The sequence below is a fragment of the Oncorhynchus masou genome, chromosome 16, assembly GCF_036934945.1.
Source record: "Oncorhynchus masou masou isolate Uvic2021 chromosome 16, UVic_Omas_1.1, whole genome shotgun sequence".
Classification (NCBI taxonomy): domain Eukaryota; kingdom Metazoa; phylum Chordata; class Actinopteri; order Salmoniformes; family Salmonidae; genus Oncorhynchus; species Oncorhynchus masou.
The window spans coordinates 37,931,397-37,952,336 of record NC_088227.1 but is presented as its reverse complement, the minus strand read 5'-3'; the positions used below and the strand labels follow the sequence as shown (position 1 = coordinate 37,952,336).

Below are 20,940 nucleotides of genomic sequence, written 5' to 3'. Positions count from 1 at the left end.
GTCATTTAATGGTATTTATTCTGTAAAGTCTTTCCGATAGATGACATTACACATCGTGCGTATGTATATAGACCTTTGCCAAAAGACAAATCTAACCTAGAGCTTGATACAAACAAAGACAGATTTAATCTCAGCACCGTTTCCAACAGCACGGTTTAACACACACCATTGCTTCAAAAACCTCAAATGGTTTATCTTTCAACCCTAACTATCTCCAAACATTGAACTTGCCAAGGGTGAAAGCCTACTGATAACATACAGGATTTATACAGCCGCGTACAGAGTAGGTCAGTTCACAAATCTCTCCCATTGCTGGTTAAACAATGTCATTTTACATCAAAGAACTTTTTAATCTTTTCATTTTAAAAACACATTTACTTTAAAAAAAAAAAATGGGCCAGTGATTAATGACATATGAAGCGAAATGTTATTTGCTTTGTAGAAATGTAAAAATCCTTCCTGAGATCATGTTGCTGGATATGAGCAATCACATCCTGTCTCAATAGAGATGGGAACAGGATACGGAGCAGGCATCCCAAATGGTGCCCCATTGCCTTTTTAGTGCACTACTTTTGACTAAGGCTGTGGTTAAAAGTAGTACACTATAGGAAGAAGAGTGCCATTCGGGACCAAGAGAGACTAACTACATGGGCCCACCCAGCTTGAACTAAATACAATGCAGAATCAACAAAGTTTCAGTTTTACTGCTAAACAAATTCTAGACACTTTAAAGATGTCTGAGATAGTTTAAAAGGAGCTTGTAGTGGTGGAATGATCACAGTGCTAGCCTCAGTTCTGTTCGATACATTTCTACACTCACACACCTCAACTACAAACCGGATATTTGACTTATCACAATATTACACTTGAAATGACCCATAGGTTGTCCCATTGAAAATCAAATATATAATTTACACAAAATAAAATAAAAACAAATATACAAGCCAGCCAAAACAAAATCAGCTAATTCTAGAATGCCATATCAGATAAGAATCATTGTGAGACAGTCGGCGGTAAAAAGACGCTTCCTTCAGACCAAGCAGTCGTTAGCCAGCCGTAAAGCCTGTCGTTAGCCAGCCGTAAAGCCTGTCGTTAGCCAGCCGTAAAGCCTGTCGTTAGCCAGCCGTAAAGCCTGTCGTTAGCCAGCCGTAAAGCCTGCCGTTAGCCAGCCGTAAAGCCTGCCGTTAGCCAGCCGTAAAGCCTGCCGTTAGCCAGCCGTAAAGCCTGTCGTTAGCCAGCCGTAAAGCCTGCCGTTAGCCAGCCGTAAAGCCTGCCGTTAGCCAGCCGTAAAGCCTGCCGTTAGCCAGCCGTAAAGCCTGCCGTTAGCCAGCCGTAAAGCCTGCCGTTAGCCAGCCGTAAAGCCTGCCGTTAGCCAGCCGTAAAGCCTGTCGTTAGCCAGCCGTAAAGCCTGCCGTTAGCCAGCCGTAAAGCCTGCCGTTAGCCAGCCGTAAAGCCTGTCGTTAGCCAGCCGTAAAGCCTGCCGTAAAGCCTGCCGTTAGCCAGCCGTAAAGCCTGCCGTTAGTCAGCCGTAAAGCCTGCCGTTAGCCAGCCGTAAAGCCTGCCGTTTCAGTGAGGCTACATCATCTTTGCATTTACAATGCACATCAGTAGTACAAGCACTGGAACAGGGTTGGGGGTCAATTCCATTACAAACCAAGTCAATTCAGGAGGTCAATTCTAATAGTTTTCTGAATTTCCATAAACATTTCCAAACTGAAATTTAACTTCCTGAAATGGCTGACTTTGAATGGAATTTAGAAGCTGCTGTAGAACATAGAGCTGCAACCCACAGAGATACTATATTAGAAACATCCTCCCCAAAACAAGGCAGATTGAAATACTATTTGGGAATTTGCAATAAATAGAAAAACGTCCTGTATTAAACCTATTTTATGCTCATAAGGCATTATATAATGCAATATACATAGCTCAAGGCATTATACATAGCTCATAAGGCATTATAATGCAATATACATAGCTCATAAGGCATTATAATACATTATACATAGCTCATAAGGCATTATAATGCAATATAGATAGCTCATAAGGCATTATAATACATTATACATAGCTCATAAGGCATTATAATGCAATATACATAGCTCATAAGGCATTATAATAGCTCATAAGACATTATAATGCAATATACATAGCTCATAAGGCATTATAATACATTATACATAGCTCATAAGGCATTATAATGCAATATACATAGCTCATAAGGCATTATAATACATTATACATAGCTCATAAGGCATTATAATGCAATATACATAGCTCATAAGGCATTATAATACATTATACATAGCTCATAAGGCATTATAATGCAATATACATAGCTCATAAGGCATTATAATGCATTATACATAGCTCATAAGGCATCATAATACATTATACATAGCTCATAAGGCATTATAATACATTATACATAGCTCATAAGGCATCATAATACATTATACATAGCTCATAAGGCATCATAATACATTATACATAGCTCATAAGGCATTATAATACATTATACATAGCTCATAAGGCATTATAATACATTATACATAGCTCATAAGGCATTATGGATGCACTTATAACACCTTATAAAGAGGGTATCCATAGGAAGTGTTTCCCGAATAAGGACATATCTGTACATCAGAGAAGCATGGTTAGGATGCAGCATGGTCATACGTACAGATAGACCAGTGTGGTTACATTACACCCAGCGTGTCATTGTTTAGGAAGAAGACATCAGTGCTGGGTTGTTTAATAATAGAATAAGCACTTAGGTTCAGATATACAGTTAGATATTCACATGACATGTGTCTTCAGTAACGGGCAGTTTCCCGCACACAGATGAAGGCAATAATCTCCATTGAAATATATGTATTTTCTATTCCAGGAAGCAGAACCTAAGAAACACACAACACGACCTGGTTCTTATTTATCCTATAGCAGTATTAGAAAATCTTCATTAATGGATACGTTAAAGACTCTGTTCAAAATGTTTAAGACATATTCAAGTTATTCCAGCACAGGTGTAAAGAACACTAAATATTAAAGGCTGAAAAAGATGATAGAAAATAAAACATTCACCCCCCCCCCCGCTATTCCAAATATCTCAACAGATCTTTTTGGAACAAAGTCGTGTTCATTAGGCACAAAATGGAACAAAACTAACTGAAACTGGGAGGGACTACCAGGGCTTGTCCAATAAGAAATGCTTGTTTTGGCAGAGACGTGCCCCAATGAACATGAGCCAGGTGTGATACATAGATTACACAGAGAGAGCTAGGACTACTCATGGAAAGCAGCTCTGTGATTGGTGACGAGCTCTGATGTTAAGTCAAAGAAGATTTCACATGTTAATTTACAGTATAAACAGTAGATAATGTACAATACATATATTTGGTTAGAGAAAGGACCCAATGACAATATTCAAGTATAAAACACTGATTAGAGTGGAAAGGTTTAAGTTAAATAAAATAAAAATAATAAGGTTGACACTTGATGTACCCCATGTGATATGAAGGCCTATATTTCGGTGGGGATGGGGTATTTTACCCATATCAACAGTGCTCTACTAACGTAAGGAATGATAGAGATTATTGATTTACTTTGTCTGTTATATAACTCCTGCCAACTACTGTATATTTTAATATTAAAACCTATCTTAAAAGCTGAAAATACATTTAAGAACCGCAGCAGGTAGCCTATTGGTTTAAAGTGGTGGGCCTGTAAGCTAAAGGTAGCTGGTTCGAATCCCTGAGCCGAATCGGTGAAAAAGCTGTCAATGTGCCGTTGAGCAAGGTACTCCAGTAAGTGGCTCTGGATAAGAGAGTCTTCTAAATTACTACAATGTCAATGTAATCTTGTTATTATTGCATTGGAAGACCCCATAATGCACAAAGACATATTTAAGACTCAACATTAAGGTACAAACTCCAAAAAAAATGAAGTCACAATAAGTTAAGATGCATTAAGAAAACCCTCCGGGCACATGGTGACTTTTCAGACCTGGTGAAGTTTCACTTTGGTACAGATCTAGGATCAGCTTTCCATCCCCCAATCCTAACATTAACTATTAGTGGGGAAAAATACTAAACTGACAAGATCAGCATCTAGAGGCAACTTGACCCTACACCAGTGTAGGCATTTCAGTTAGTTACATGACAGAAGGCTTGACGTGGCTGGACTCCTGGAGCAGACTCTCCTCAGAGGACCATGAACCCAGGGAAGAGGGGAGATGAGGACGTCTCTGGTGTCTAGAATACTTCAGCTGTAATATATCTCCTACCTCACTGATGGCCTCCAACGCCTGGGGAAGACAGGAGAGAAGATGAAACAACAAGTGGAGAAATGAGAAGCTACTCAACATCAACATGAGAGAGAGAGCTGGATGGATTCCATTTGGTCTCAGAAGCAAGGTCTCTACTGTGGAGAAATGAGAAGCAATACAAGGTCTCTACTGTGGAGAAATGAGAAGCAATACAAGGTCTCTACTGTGGAGAAATGAGAAGCAATACAAGGTCTCTACTGTGGAGAAATGAGAAGCAATACAAGGTCTCTACTGTGGAGAAATGAGAAGCAATACAAGGTCTCTACTGTGGAGAAATGAGAAGCAATACAAGGTCTCTACTGTGGAGAAATGAGAAGCAATACAAGGTCTCTACGGTGGAGAAATGAGAAGCAATACAAGGTCTCTACTGTGGAGAAATGAGAAGCAATACAAGGTCTCTACTGTGGAGAAATGAGAAGCAATACAAGGTCTCTACTGTGGAGAAATGAGAAGCAATACAAGGTCTCTACTGTGGAGAAATGAGAAGCAATACAAGGTCTCTACTGTGGAGAAATGAGAAGCAATACAAGGTCTCTACTGTGGAGAAATGAGAAGCAATACAAGGTCTCTACTGTGGAGAAATGAGAAGCAATACAAGGTCTCTACTGTGGAGAAATGAGAAGCAATACAAGGTCTCTACTGTGGAGAAATGAGAAGCAATACAACCAAGATCAACAGCAGAATGTTGAGCATAAGAAGCAGGAGTATTTCCTGCTGACCCAGGAGATTGAGATGGGGGGGGGGGGGTCTTACAGCATTGTGAAATTCCCCTGAAATTCACCTGATGAAACTGTTAGTGAAGATAAATGGGGGCCATTTGCGTAAGGGTGAACAAAGAATACACAACTAGAGCTAAAACTACACCACTTACCTCAGGAGACTATCTGCCCTGCAATTACCATCGGTCCGCAACCCCCTTGGAAACAATCTATCTTTCTCCACTTTCTTTGTTTCATACCTTCTCTGAACTTGGTAAAGAGAGGAAAAAGTGTCTTCAAACATTTCAACAAGTGAAGCGGACTATTAAAAACAGTGTTGACCCACTCATCAAAAAGATGGACTGTCCTTGGACAGACAACACTCCTTAAATAAAAGTGTCTTGAGCTCGCTGATCCACCATAGTAATGGCCTGTGCTGTCATCCTTCCAAGTCTCCCACCCACACCTGGGTTCAAATAATAGGTGTTCTCCCAAAACATGTTGTACACGTGATTGAACCTGCCTGGGTGTACCAGACGGGCGGGGTTGGTAATTATGGGACGATTGTTGGTTCCATTGCGCCAGGCAAACTCTATTGAGCCCAGTTTAAATATTTTCTGAACCCTCTCACCCTCTCTAATAAAGCACATATTGAAATGCCTTTCCTGTCTTCCACACCAGCAGCACATCGGCCATGAAAGTCAGAAGCCAGGCTTGACTGACTCAACACTGGGGAAGTGGCAGTCCGTCCCACTGCTTTGAAGAGATGTGGAGGGATTCTTTCAGCTATTAAAAGGGATGACGCTGTAGTCTCAAGGCAGAAATAAAGTCTTCACCATACAATCTAACCACTGATATACAACATTCCCATCAATTGAACTGGACCCAATTCTAGGACCACAGAGACTTGAGGTGCATCTCAATACTCAAATGCAGTTTCTTCTCCTTCCATCCCATACTAACATCTCAGAGAGTTGAATAGAATATAACTAGTGATGAACACAAACCCTATTGAGAGACAGACAGACAAGATGCAGGATAGAGATGACGCCATGGGGGGGGGAGTCCTTTGACTCTAGTCCGTGATTGGTTGTCTCACCGTGTCCAAAATATCTCTGGTGTGGGCAGCAGACACACAGAACCTGGCCCTGGACTCTATGATGGGCGTTGCCGGAAAGCCAACCACCACCGTCCCGATGTTCCTCTTCAACATCTCCCTACCGAACGCCCTGAGAGAAAACCAATCACAGAGCGGGGTTAGAGAACAATGTGACCAATGTGTGAACAATCTGCTTATTCTGTGACTGACTGAGGAATGCCATGTTGATCTTGTCAGAGGAAAGTGAACAGAAACAATCTGATCATGTTCACCGTGGTTATTTAGTCTAAAACTATGTGAGTTGACCAAGATGTTACGCGGCAGACTGATAAAACCTAGTCTATCTTGGCGTTTTGTTTGTGTTCTGGTAAACATCTCTAACTAGCCATTACCAGACCTACCCTATCTTGGCGGGCATGTAGAGCATCATGGGTACAACAGGAGAGTCATCGTTGCCATAGATGATGAAGCCCATCTCTCTGAGTTTCCTCCTGAAATACGTAGTGTTGTCTGACAGCTGCCTCAGACGAACCACACCTGGAAACACAATGAAACCATTCCCTATTGAATCCATTAACCTGTAAACCCATTAGGAAAAACCTGTTAAACCATTAGTGATGACAACCATTAACCAGTAAAACAATTAAACAGGTAAACCACACCCTTTAAAGGACTATTGGTCACGCCCTCTATTCCAGACCCGCCCCTTGTCACCTGATTGGTTTAAATTTGTTACTACTCCATTGTCAATCCCATGAGGAGCTGGCAAGAGAGCAGAACCAGGCTGGCACGCGGCGACCTCTCTTAGGCCTGAGAGCCTAGTACCTGCCTGTTCACTAGGCATGGGTAGTGGGTAGTGGCTAGTGGGTAGTGGGTAGTGGCTAGTGGCTAGTGGCTAGTGGGTAGTGGGTAGTGGGTAGTGGCTAGTGGCTAGTGGGTAGTGGCTAGTGGGTAGTGGCTAGTGGCTAGTGGCTAGTGGGTAGTGGGTAGTGGGTAGTGGGTGACTTCAGCAACATGAGAAAAAAGCACCAGACCAGCATCTGCCATTTCATTTTGAGAGACAGAAACATACAGCTTCAAAAGGTACCCAAGACACAACAAATCTGATATTCAATTCACACAGACTTATTTTCTTCTTGAGCATAGGAATTCAAAACCCTTCTGCGAGAACTGAAGGGTGATATAAGCTGAAGAAAAAGAGGGGGATATTCTCAGGAGGGATCGTTTTCCACTCGTTTCACATTCCTTTTAAATTGATGTCCTGACTATTCCTCATCCCACCCAGAGATTAAATACGTAATACTGTTCCCTGTCCCATCCAGAGATTAAATACGTAATACTATTCCTCATCCCACCCAGAGATGAAATACGTAATACTGTTCCCCGTCCCACCCAGAGATGAAATACGTAATACTGTTCCCCGTCCCACCCAGAGATGAAATACGTAATACTGTTCCCCGTCCCACCCAGAGATGAAATACGTAATACTGTTCCCCGTCCCACCCAGAGATTAAATACGTAATACTGTTCCCTGTCCCACCCAGAGATTAAATACGTAATACTGTTCCCCGTCCCACCCAGAGATTAAATACGTAATACTGTTCCCCGTCCCACCCAGAGATTAAATACGTAATACTGTTCCCCGTCCCACCCAGAGATGAAATACGTAATACTGTTCCCCGTCCCACCCAGAGATGAAATACGTAATACTGTTCCCCGTCCCACCCAGAGATGAAATACGTAATACTGTTCCCTGTCCCACCCAGAGATGAAATACGTAATACTGTTCCCCGTCCCACCCAGAGATGAAATACGTAATACTGTTCCCCGTCCCACCCAGAGATTAAATACGTAATACTGTTCCCCGTCCCACCCAGAGATTAAATACGTATTACTGTTCCCTGTCCCACCCAGAGATTAAATACGTAATACTGTTCCCCGTCCCACCCAGAGATTAAATACGTAATACTGTTCCCCGTCCCACCCAGAGATGAAATACGTAATACTGTTCCCCGTCCCACCCAGAGATGAAATACGTAATACTGTTCCCTGTCCCACCCAGAGATGAAATATGTAATACTGTTCCCTGTCCCACCCAGAGATGAAATACGTAATACTGTTCCCTGTCCCACCCAGAGATGAAATATGTAATACTGTTCCCTGTCCCACCCAGAGATGAAATACGTAATACTGTTCCCTGTCCCACCCAGAGATGAAATATGTAATACTGTTCCCTGTCCCACCCAGAGATTAAATACGTAATACTGTTCCCCGTCCCACCCAGAGATGAAATACGTAATACTGTTCCCTGTCCCACCCAGAGATTAAATATGTATTTTAGTTGTCTTTCCTATGCAGACAATTGATTTGAGCTACAAACCAGAGAAAGTCATTCTGGTTGTGTAATGAGAGTATGATGGGTAACCTTGGCTGAGATCTGAAGACTCGTGTTAGTTCCCCGAGATGTGAAACCCAGTCACTCAACACTATGACAAAAACATTCAGCCTCACTGCCTCGCCTAGCGACCCAGCCTCACTGCCTCGCCTAGCGACCCAGCCTCACTGCCTCGCCTAGCGACCCAGCCTCGCCTAGCGACCCAGCCTCGCCTAGCGACCCAGCCTCGCCTAGCGACCCAGCCTCGCCTAGCGACCCAGCCTCGTCTAGCGACCCAGCCTCGCCTAGCGACCCAGCCTCACTGCCTCGCCTAGCGACCCAGCCTCACTGCCTCGCCTAGCGACCCAGCCTCACTGCCTCGCCTAGCGACCCAGCCTCACTGCCTCGCCTAGCGACCCAGCCTCACTGCCTCGCCTAGCGACCCAGCCTCACTGCCTCGCCTAGCGACCCAGCCTCACTACCTCGCCTAGCGACCCAGCCTCACTACCTCGCCTAGCGACCCAGCCTCACTACCTCGCCTAGCGACCTAGCTATGGCAGTAACTTCAAAGGCTTGAATTTCCAACACATATGAGGTTTTGAACAATAAAACTGCCAACATTACTCTTTCCTGAGAAAACTATCAAGTGATTAGGTCAAGACTGTGGGATCAGCCATTTCCATGTCTTTGTGTCAGTCAGAGACTGGTCTGGACCATTGAGATAGTGGCGCAGAGACATCAGTTCTGTACTTTGTCCCAATCCACTGGTACAGGATCAGATATGCTTTCATCCTCCAGTGGTTACTGTTAAGGTTGACTATAGGGTAATCTGATCCGAGATCTGTGTTGTTTTGCAACTATCTAGGGAGGAACAGGAGGAATCTCCCTGTCAGAATAACATAATCCTGGAGTGACCCGGACCCTCGCTGGGTTTAGGCTGTGTGTGTGTGTGTGTGTGTGTGCATAGTGAACTCCTGAGAGAACTCTAATCCACAGTGGCACGTCGCTTTGTACACAGATGGAAGCCACACACACACAGGAGCTCAGACAGACAGACATCTGAAAGCCATGAAGCCATGTGGGGAAAGTCCATACTACCAGTTCACAGGCTTCAATCACTCAGAGCCCTGAGGGAAGCAGGGGACTGACTGGAGGTTTTAACCCAGCCTGGTGCTTACGAGAGGGGGATAGATACACTCTGGATGGGCTGAGCCCGTTCCAGATGTTTGCTGTACAGTGTGTGTCGAAGTGACCGTCAACTCCACTGCACCTGATGACAGCACTCAGGTTGAAGAGAGGAGATTGTGTTCTACCAGACAGGAGACCCAACTTTCACTAGTTTAAGTACAGTTCAACCAGAGGACTCAACAGCTATGGAATTTTATATTCGTATTAAGTTTTAGTTTGGAAGAATCCACACACAGCTAATTGTATTTTAAGTGCATATTTTTTTATCAATGTAAACTGGTGTTTTTCCTTCAGTTTTTCTGTGAGCAAGAATCAATGAATTTAGTCAGAAGTCAGTAATGCTTTCCAGGTCTGTACTGCCACCTTGTGGTTACTGGTGGTAATGACACTGCTGTACCAGGCACAGCCTAAACCAAGTGAAAACCTTGTGTATAGCCATCATCAACAACCCTTTGGAGCAGATTCAACTCCTGATGATTAAGTATTGATGATGGAATCAGGTTTTACAGGGTCAATACTATAGTTAATGTTCAGCAGTAGTTGAGGTAGATACAGCGCATTCAGGAAGTATTCAGATCGTTGACTTATTCCACATTCTGTTATGTTACAGCCTTGTTCTAAAATTGATTAACCCCCCCCCAGACCAATCTACACACCCACCAGACCAATCTACACACCCCCCAGACCAATCTACACACCCCCAGACCAATCTACACACCCCCAGACCAATCTACACCCCCCCCAGACCAATCTACACACAATACCCCATAATGACAAAGCAAAAACAGATGGACATTGTTGCTAATTTTTTATAAATAAAAATATCACATTTACATAAGTATTCAGACTATTTACTATTTACTTAGTAATTTGCACCTTTGGCAGCAATTACAGCCTCGAGTCTTCTGGGGCACACCTGTATTTGGGGAGTTTCTCCTATTCTTCTCTGCAGATCCTCTCAAGCTCTGTCAGGTTGGTAGGGGAGCATCGCTGCACAGCTATTTTCAGTCTCTCCAGGGTTCAAGTCTGGACTCTGGCTGGGCCACTCAAGTATATTCAGATACTTGTCCCGAAGCCACTCCTGCATTGCCTTGCTGGGTGCTTAGGGTTGTTGTCCTGTTGGAAGGTGAACCTTCACCCCAGTCTGAGGTCCTGAGTGCTCTGAAGCAGGTTTTCATCAAGGATCTCTGCACTTTTCTCTGTTCATCTTTCCCTCGATCCTGACTGAACTCCCAGTCCCTGCCACTGAAAAATATCCTCACAGCATGATGCTGCCACCATCATGCTTCACCGTAGGGATGGTGTCAGGTTTCCTCCAGACATGACGCTTGGCATTCAGGCCAAAGATTTCAATCTTGGTTTCATCAGACCAGAGAATCTTGTTTCTCTTGGTCTGAGAGTCTTTATGTCATAATTGGCAAACTCCAAGTGGGCTGTCATGTGCCTTTTAGTGAGGAGTGGCTTCCCTCTGGCCATTCAACCATAAAGGCCTGATTGTTGCAGTGCTGCAGAGATGGTTGTCCTTCTGGAAGGTTCTCTCATCTCCACAGAGGAACTCTAGAGCTCAGTTAGAGTGACCACTGGGTTCTTGGTCACCTCCCTGACCAAGGCCCTTCTCCCCTGATTGCTCAGTTTGGCCGGGCGGCCAGCTCTAGGAAGAGTCTTGGTGGTTACACACTTCTTCCATTTAAGAATGATGGAAGCCACTGTTCTTGGGGACCTTCAATGCTGCAGAAATGTTTTGGTACCCTTCCCTAGAACTATGCCTCAACACAATCATGGCTTGGTTTTTACTCTGACATGCACTGTCAACTGTGGGACCTTTATAGACAGGCGTGCTCCTTTCCAAATCATGGCCAATCAATTGAATTTACCACAGGTTGACTCCAATCAAGTTGTAGAAACGTCTCAAGGATGATCAATGGAAACAGGATTCACCTGAGCTCAATTAAGTCTCGTAGCAAAGGGTCTGAATACTTGTGTAAATAAGGTATTTCTGTTGATTTTTAATAAACTGTTTTAGCTTTGTCATTTCGGGGGATTGTGTGTTGATTGATGAGGATTTAAATAAAAAAATCATTTTAGAATAAGGCTGTAATGTAACAAAATGTGGAAAAAGTCAAGGGGTCTGAATACTTTCCGAATGCACTGCATGTACAGTATACTGAACCAAAATATAATGCAACAATTTCAAATATATTGCTGAATTAGAGATCAATTAAGGAAATCAGTGAATTGAAATACATTAATTTGGCCCTAATCTATGGATTTCACATGACTGGGCAGGGGCACAGCCACGGGTGAGTCTGGGAGGGCTTAGACCCACCCACTGTGGAGCCAGGCCCAGCCAATCAGAATGAGTTTTTCCCCACAAAAGGGTTTTATTTTAGACAGAAATACTCCTCAACACCCCTCCCTGACGATCCCTCAGGTGAAGAAGCCGGATGTTGAGGTCCTGGGCTGCCGTGGTTACACGTGGCTGTGAGGTCGGTTGGACGTACTGATTCTCAGAAAATGAAGTTGGAGGAGGCTTATGGTGGAGAAATGGACATTAAATTATCTGGAAACTGCTCTGGTGGACATTCCTGCAGTCAGCATGCCAATTGCAAACTCCCTCAAAACCTGAGACATCTGTGACATTGTGTTTTGTGACAAAACAGCACATTTTAGAGTGGCCTTTTATTGTCCCCCAGCACAAGGTGCACCTATGTAATGATCATACTGTTTAAATCAGCTTCTTGATATGTGTTAATGATTGCAGGATTTGGGATAATAACTAGTTCTATTTCAGCTACACAGTGTGTTTCCTCCCAGCTGAGGGAGGCTGGCTGTGTAAACTCACCCAGAGTGGTACCGTCCTCCCCCATGATAATCTTCATAGAAGTGATGACCTGTTGGGACACAGGAGGAGACATGGAGGTGGCGTAGATCGCACTGTGGGAGTGGGACCGCAGGTAGTCTATCAACTCCTACGGGGGAAGAGAAGAGACCATTGTCATTCTAACGTAGACAGTATGGGATCTATTCAGAAATGAAACATGCTCCAACTGAGCCATGGAAATCTGGTTTCACTAAGTACTGTGGGAAATGTCTCATATCATTGGGCAATGATGAAACCGGGTTGTCCTGTTGATGACGAAACCACCACACCGAAACTTTTTCAGTAAACTGTATCAGTAACCATCCCTGAAAACAAAGGCTTCGACTCGTAATATACATGTCATGACTCATGCCAGTGGCGATTATCTGTGTTGGAACACCCAGGGCAGTTTCAGTGTTAGAAGGGAGGGAGCCCTGAGCTCTGTTGGAACTGAATGTTTTGCTGTTTCCAGCACTGATGGCTGCTTCAGAGGTCTTGGCACCCCGACAAGAGCATTTCTCCTAATCGCAGATTTTTTGGCGTTGCGTAGCCATACTTCCTAGTCTAGTATTCATTCACTTAGCGGAATGGGAACATGAGGAAAAAAGCTGGAACTCAGGTTTCTGCCTTTGGAGACTCCCATAATGACCTCCCCTGCCCTTTAACCTCTGTCAGACAGCAGACTCACCCTTTTTCCTCCGATATACCCTCCAGCAGCACCAAAGCTCTTAGTGAACGTTCCCATCATGATGTCAACATCTTTGGGGTCCAGAGCAAAGTAGTCGACCACCCCTCCACCACGAGGTCCTAGTGCCCCGATGCTGTGGGCCTCGTCCAGGTAGAGAAAGGCCTTGTAGCGCTTCTTCAGGGCTATCACCTCAGGCAGACGCACGATGGATCCCTCCATACTGAAGATGGAGAGGAGAATGGTGAGATGTGGAGGGAGGAGAGACAGACACACACATACATGACATGAACGCACAGCACACACACACTACAAATATGTTTCTCTAGATCACTCAGGGTGTGTCAGACCGTTTTAACGACACATTTAGTGAACTGATCAGGGACAGGCAGCTTCACCAAGATCCATACTGAACAGAACGGATTGGTTGACCTTTACACTAAGTACATGACAAAGAACTGAAGTCGCACTATATTTATGCCCACTTCTACGTAAAGACGAGGCCGTGCCGAGTCTGTAGGGAGCCTTTCTGTACGACTAGGCCGAGTCTGTAGGGAGCCTTTCTGTACGACAAGGCCGTGCCCAGTCTGTAGGGAGCCTTTCTGTACGACGAGGCCGTGCCCAGTCTGTAGGGAGCCTTTCTGTACAACTAGGCCGTGCCCAGTCTGTAGGGAGCCTGTCTGTACGACGAGGCCGTGCTCAGTCTGTAGGGAGCCTTTCTGTACGACGAGGCCGTGCCCAGTCTGTAGGGAGCCTTTCTGTACGACGAGGCCGTGCCCAGTCTGTAGGGAGCCTTTCTGTACGACGAGGCCGTGCCCAGTCTGTAGGGAGCCTTTCTGTACGACTAGGATGTGCCCAATCTGTAGGGAGCCTGTCTGTACGACTAGGATGTGCCCAGTCTGTAGGGAGCCTTTCTGTACGACTAGGATGTGCCCAGTCTGTAGGGAGCCTTTCTGTACGACTAGGCCGAGTCTGTAGGGAGCCTTTCTGTACGACAAGGCCGTGCCGAGTCTGTAGGGAGCCTTTCTGTACGACTAGGCCGTGTCTGTAGGGAGCCTTTCTGTACGACTAGGCCGTGCCCAGTCTGTAGGGAGCCTTTCTGTACGACGAGGCCGTGCCCAGTCTGTAGGGAGCCTTTCTGTACGACTAGGCCGAGTCTGTAGGGAGCCTTTCTGTACGACTAGGCCGTGTCTGTAGGGAGCCTTTCTGTACGACTAGGCCGTGCCCAGTCTGTAGGGAGCCTTTCTGTACGACGAGGCCGTGCCCAGTCTGTAGGGAGCCTTTCTGTACGACGAGGCCGTGCCCAGTCTGTAGGGAGCCTTTCTGTACGACGAGGCCGTGCCCAGTCTGTAGGGAGCCTTTCTGTACGACGAGGCCGTGCCCAGTCTGTAGGGAGACATTCTGTACGACGAGGCCGTGCCCAGTCTGTAGGGAGCCTTTCTGTACGACGAGGCCGTGCCCAGTCTGTAGGGAGCCTTTCTGTACGACGAGGCCGTGCCCAGTCTGTAGGGAGCCTTTCTGTACGACTAGGCCGAGTCTGTAGGGAGCCTTTCTGTACGACGAGGCCGTGCCCAGTCTGTAGGGAGCCTTTCTGTACGACTAGGCCGTGCCCAGTCTGTAGGGAGCCTTTCTGTACGACTAGGCCCAGTCTGTAGGGAGCCTTTCTGTATGACGAGGCCGTGCCCAGTCTGTAGGGAGCCTGTCTGTACGACGAGGCCGTGCTCAGTCTGTAGGGAGCCTTTCTGTACGACGAGGCCGTGCCCAGTCTGTAGGGAGCCTTTCTGTACGACGAGGCCGTGCCCAGTCTGTAGGGAGCATTTCTGTACGACGAGGCCGTGCCCAGTCTGTAGGGAGCCTTTCTGTACGACTAGGATGTGCCCAATCTGTAGGGAGCCTGTCTGTACGACTAGGATGTGCCCAGTCTGTAGGGAGCCTTTCTGTACGACTAGGATGTGCCCAGTCTGTAGGGAGCCTTTCTGTACGACTAGGCCGAGTCTGTAGGGAGCCTTTCTGTACGACAAGGCCGTGCCGAGTCTGTAGGGAGCCTTTCTGTACGACTAGGCCGTGTCTGTAGGGAGCCTTTCTGTACGACTAGGCCGTGCCCAGTCTGTAGGGAGCCTTTCTGTACGACGAGGCCGTGCCCAGTCTGTAGGGAGCCTTTCTGTACGACGAGGCCGTGCCCAGTCTGTAGGGAGCCTTTCTGTACGACGAGGCCGTGCCCAGTCTGTAGGGAGCCTTTCTGTACGACGAGGCCGTGCCCAGTCTGTAGGGAGCCTTTCTGTACGACGAGGCCGTGCCCAGTCTGTAGGGAGCCTTTCTGTACGACGAGGCCGTGCCCAGTCTGTAGGGAGCCTTTCTGTACGACGAGGCCGTGCCCAGTCTGTAGGGAGCCTTTCTGTACGACGAGGCCGTGCCCAGTCTGTAGGGAGCCTTTCTGTACGACGAGGCCGTGCCCAGTCTGTAGGGAGCCTTTCTGTACGACTAGGCCGAGTCTGTAGGGAGCCTTTCTGTACGACTAGGCCGTGTCTGTAGGGAGCCTTTCTGTACGACTAGGCCGTGCCCAGTCTGTAGGGAGCCTTTCTGTACGACGAGGCCGTGCCCAGTCTGTAGGGAGCCTTTCTGTACGACGAGGCCGTGCCCAGTCTGTAGGGAGCCTTTCTGTACGACGAGGCCGTGCCCAGTCTGTAGGGAGCCTTTCTGTACGACGAGGCCGTGCCCAGTCTGTAGGGAGACTTTCTGTACGACGAGGCCGTGCCCAGTCTGTAGGGAGCCTTTCTGTACGACGAGGCCGTGCCCAGTCTGTAGGGAGCCTTTCTGTACGACGAGGCCGTTCCCAGTCTGTAGGGAGCCTTTCTGTACGACTAGGCCGAGTCTGTAGGGAGCCTTTCTGTACGACGAGGCCGTGCCCAGTCTGTAGGGAGCCTTTCTGTACGACTAGGCCGTGCCCAGTCTGTAGGGAGCCTTTCTGTACGACTAGGCCCAGTCTGTAGGGAGCCTTTCTGTATGACGAGGCCGTGCCCAGTCTGTAGGGAGCCTTTCTGTACGACGAGGCCGTGCCCAGTCTGTAGGGAGCCTTTCTGTACGACGAGGCCGTGCCCAGTCTGTAGGGAGCCTTTCTGTACGACGAGGCCGTGCCCAGTCTGTAGGGAGCCTTTCTGTACGACGAGGCCGTGCCCAGTCTGTAGGGAGCCTTTCTGTACGACGAGGCCGTGCCCAGTCTGTAGGGAGCCTTTCTGTACGACGAGGCCGTGCCCAGTCTGTAGGGAGCCTTTCTGTAAGACGAGGCCGTGCCCAGTCTGTAGGGAGCCTTTCTGTACGACGAGGCCGTGCCCAGTCTGTAGGGAGCCTTTCTGTACGACGAGGCCGTGCCCAGTCTGTAGGGAGCCTGTCTGTACGACGAGGCCGTGCCCAGTCTGTAGGGAGCCTTTCTGTACGACTAGGATGTGCCCTGTCTGTAGGGAGCCTGTCTGTACGACTAGGATGTGCCCAGTCTGTAGGGAGCCTGTCTGTACGACGAGGCCGTGCCCAGTCTGTAGGGAGCCTTTCTGTACGACTAGGATGTGCCCAGTCTGTAGGGAGCCTTTCTGTACGACTAGGATGTGCCCTGTCTGTAGGGAGCCTGTCTGTACGACTAGGATGTGCCCAGTCTGTAGGGAGCCTGTCTGTACGACGAGGCCGTGCCCAGTCTGTAGGGAGCCTTTCTGTACGACTAGGATGTGCCCAATCTGTAGGGAGCCTGTCTGTACGACTAGGATGTGCCCAGTCTGTAGGGAGCCTTTCTGTACGACTAGGATGTGCCCAGTCTGTAGGGAGCCTTTCTGTACGACTAGGATGTGCCCTGTCTGTAGGGAGCCTGTCTGTACGACTAGGATGTGCCCTGTCTGTAGGGAGCCTTTCTGTACGACTAGGATGTGCCCTGTCTGTAGGGAGCCTGTCTGTACGACTAGGATGTGCCCTGTCTGTAGGGAGCCTTTCTGTACGACTAGGATGTGCCCTGTCTGTAGGGAGCCTGTCTGTACGACTAGGATGTGCCCTGTCTGTAGGGAGCCTGTCTGTACGACTAGGATGTGCCCAGTCTGTAGGGAGCCTTTCTGTACGACTAGGATGTGCCCAATCTGTAGGGAGCCTGTCTGTACGACTAGGATGTGCCCAGTCTGTAGGGAGCCTTTCTGTACGACTAGGATGTGCCCAGTCTGTAGGGAGCCTTTCTGTACGACTAGGATGTGCCCTGTCTGTAGGGAGCCTGTCTGTACGACTAGGATGTGCCCAGTCTGTAGGGAGCCTGTCTGTACGACGAGGCCGTGCCCAGTCTGTAGGGAGCCTTTCTGTACGACTAGGATGTGCCCAATCTGTAGGGAGCCTGTCTGTACGACTAGGATGTGCCCAGTCTGTAGGGAGCCTTTCTGTACGACTAGGATGTGCCCAGTCTGTAGGGAGCCTTTCTGTACGACTAGGATGTGCCCTGTCTGTAGGGAGCCTGTCTGTACGACTAGGATGTGCCCAGTCTGTAGGGAGCCTTTCTGTACGACTAGGATGTGCCCTGTCTGTAGGGAGCCTGTCTGTACGACGAGGCCGTGCCCAGTCTGTAGGGAGCCTGTCTGTACGACTAGGCCCAGTCTGTAGGGAGCCTTTCTGTACGACTAGGATGTGCCCAGTCTGTAGGGAGCCTTTCTGTACGACTAGGCCGTGTCTGTAGGGAGCCTGTCTGTACGACGAGGATGTGCCCAGTCTGTAGGGAGCCTTTCTGTACGACGAGGCCGTGTCTGTAGGGAGCCTGTCTGTACAACTAGGATGTGCCCAGTCTGTAGGGAGCCTTTCTGTACGACTAGGCCCAGTCTGTAGGGAGCCTTTCTGTACGACTAGGCCCAGTCTGTAGGGAGCCTTTCTGTACGACTAGGATGTGCCCAGTCTGTAGGGAGCCTTTCTGTACGACTAGGATGTGCCCAGTCTGTAGGGAGCCTTTCTGTACGACTAGGCCCAGTCTGTAGGGAGCCTTTCTGTACGACTAGGCCGTGTCTGTAGGGAGCCTTTCTGTACGACGAGGCCGTGTCTGTAGGGAGCCTGTCTGTACAACTAGGATGTGCCTATCATATGATACCTCTTTAAAAGGTACAGTACCTGTATATTCCTTCGACCAGTATGAGGATCTTCTTCCAGGGCCTGCGTGTTCTGGGCTGGCCGTGGACGACGGCGTCTCTCAACAGCTTCTCTAGACTCACCATATCTACAGAGACACACACAGAGCATAGAAAAGGGTCTGAAGAATGCAGCCCAAGTACCTGAATGTTGAGACATTGTCTCCCAAAGCAAGACAACAACAAGATGGCTGGCTAACAGAGTGGCAGCGAGTCTTCGAGTGAAGAAATGCGTTTATCCGTCTTGTCAGTCTAAAATAGAATGCCAGAAGGAGCAATGAGAGAAAACAAACACTGGCACGAAATATCCAGATTTGCATTACTCCCTAACACCTAACTACAGAGTCACGTCTAACTGGATCGGGATGAACAGTAGATGGTGTAGAGGTGGCCGGGGATGGACGGTGGCCTGGCTTACATGTGCTCAGACTCTAATATAAGATAAACAGCTAGACAGAGACTAGAGCTTCTGATGAGAGACAGTTGGTCTTCCGTGTTGTGTTGATTGCAGGGAGTAGGTTACATCCCATTGTGATCTGTACGTTTACTGTAGAGAGCTGGCTGAGGTAATAGATAGATGGTGATCAAACAGGGTTGTCTTGGACAACACTAAATGACTCACTGTTGTGCTTGAAGACTCTGATGATGGATCCAGACAGCCGAGCGCCCAGCACCAGAGAGGCATGGTTTAACTCATCACTCAGGATCAAACAGCCCTGGAATTACAACAAAATCGGGTTTATTTACATCGCAATACAAAAACACTAACACACTAAAGCGGTATACAGGACAATCTCCCTGAAGGGGGGGGGGGGGGTCACAGATGCAGTCTCACAGTCAATGACACCACAGCCATTGTATAGTTACCACAAGACAAGTTACACAATTCCATCATCTAGTGATTGAACAGAATGAGTGCATTACGCAATGATGTCATTTCCAAGAAGAGGCGAGGAGGAGGAAGTCTGTCAGGAACATGTGAATGGTCCTTCGCCTCTCCTCAATGTGTACGTCTGACAGGAAGTGTCTTGACTACTTTCACGAGGACGACCACGCGCCTGCCAGTCAGAGACTTCTACTTTACTTTTTGTCAAAACAAAACTTAGAGGAGGAGAAGTAAAGGGTTATGGTTATATGAGTCAGAGAGAGATGGGGTGGGCAAAGAGAGAGAGAGGGGTGGGCAGAGAGGGGTGGGCGGAGAGAGAGGGGCGGACAGAGAGAGAGAGGGGCGGGCAGAGAGAGAGAGAGAGGGGCGGAGAGAGAGAGAGAGAGAGGGGCGGGCAGAGAGAGAGGGGCGGAGAGAGAGAGAGGGGCGGAGAGAGAGAGGGGGCGGAGAGAGAGGGGGGGCGGAGAGAGAGAGAGGGGCGGAGAGAGAGAGAGAGGGGGGAGAGAGAGAGGGGGCGGAGAGAGAGAGGGGCAGAGAGAGAGAGGGGGCAGAGAGAGAGAGGGGCAGAGAGAGAGAGAGGGGCAGAGAGAGAGAGAGGGGCGGAGAGAGAGAGGGGCAGAGAGAGAGAGAGAGGGCGGAGAGAGAGAGAGGGGCGGAGAGAGAGAGAGGGGCAGAGAGAGAGAGAGAGAGGGGCGGAGAGAGAGAGAGGGGCAGAGAGAGAGAGAGGGGCAGAGAGAGAGAGAGGGGCAGAGAGAGAGAGAGAGAGGGGCGGAGAGAGAGAGAGAGAGGGGCGGAGAGAGAGAGGGGGCAGAGAGAGAGAGAGAGAGAGGGGCGGAGAGAGAGAGAGAGGGGCGGAGAGAGAGAGAGGGGCAGAGAGAGAGAGGGGCAGAGAGAGAGAGAGGGGCAGAGAGAGAGAGGGGCAGAGAGAGAGAGGGGGGGAGAGAGAGAGAGGGGCGGAGAGAGAGAGGGGCAGAGAGAGAGAGGGGGCAGAGAGAGAGAGAGAGAGAGAGAGAGAGAGAGAGAGGGGGCAGAGAGAGAGAGAGGGGCAGAGAGAGAGAGAGGGGCAGAGAGAGAGAGAGGGGCAGAGAGAGAGAGAGAGAGGGGGAGAGAGAGAGAGAGAGCGGAGAGAGAGAGGGGGCGGAGAGAGAGAGGGGGCAGAGAGAGAGAGAGAGGGCAGAGAGAGAGAGAGGGGCAGAGAGAGAGAGGGGCAGAGAGAGAGAGGGGCAGAGAGAGAGAGGGGCAGAGAGAGAGAGAGGGGCGGAGAGAGAGAGGGGCAGAGAGAGAGAGGGGGCGGAGAGAGAGAGGGGCGGAGAGAGAGAGGGGCGGAGAGAGAGAGGGGCGGAGAGAGAGAGGGGCGGAGAGAGAGGGGGCGGAGAGAGAGAGGGGGCGGAGAGAGAGAGGGGCGGAGAGAGAGAGAGGGGCGGAGAGAGAGAGAGAGGGGCGGAGAGAGGGAGAGAGAGAGGGGCAGGGAGAGAGAGAGGGGCAGAGAGAGAGAGAGGGGCAGAGAGAGAGAGAGGGGCAGAGAGAGAGAGAGGGGCAGAGAGAGAGAGAGGGGCAGAGAGAGAGAGAGGGGCAGAGAGAGAGAGAGGGGCAGAGAGAGAGAGGGGCAGAGAGCGAGAGAGGGGGGCAGAGAGCGAGAGAGGGGGCAGAGAGCGAGAGAGAGGGGCAGAGAGCGAGAGAGAGGGGCA

The 20,940-nt window shown here is 48.6% G+C and overlaps 1 protein-coding gene across 1 annotated transcript in view; it reads right to left on the bottom strand.

The window, feature by feature from the left end:
- The window catches only part of LOC135557922 (serine palmitoyltransferase 2-like), a 42,947-nt gene continuing 22,007 nt past the window's right edge, over window positions 1-20,940 (bottom strand). The window contains exons 7-13 of the mRNA XM_064991639.1: window positions 18,989-19,082; window positions 18,350-18,455; window positions 13,235-13,454; window positions 12,529-12,655; window positions 6,526-6,661; window positions 6,125-6,254; window positions 1-4,306 (exon numbers count right to left, since the gene is read on the bottom strand). Of these exons, the coding sequence (XP_064847711.1) occupies window positions 4,154-4,306; window positions 6,125-6,254; window positions 6,526-6,661; window positions 12,529-12,655; window positions 13,235-13,454; window positions 18,350-18,455; window positions 18,989-19,082 (966 nt within the window). The 3' untranslated portion in view covers window positions 1-4,153. The remainder of the gene's footprint in view (window positions 4,307-6,124; window positions 6,255-6,525; window positions 6,662-12,528; window positions 12,656-13,234; window positions 13,455-18,349; window positions 18,456-18,988; window positions 19,083-20,940) is intronic.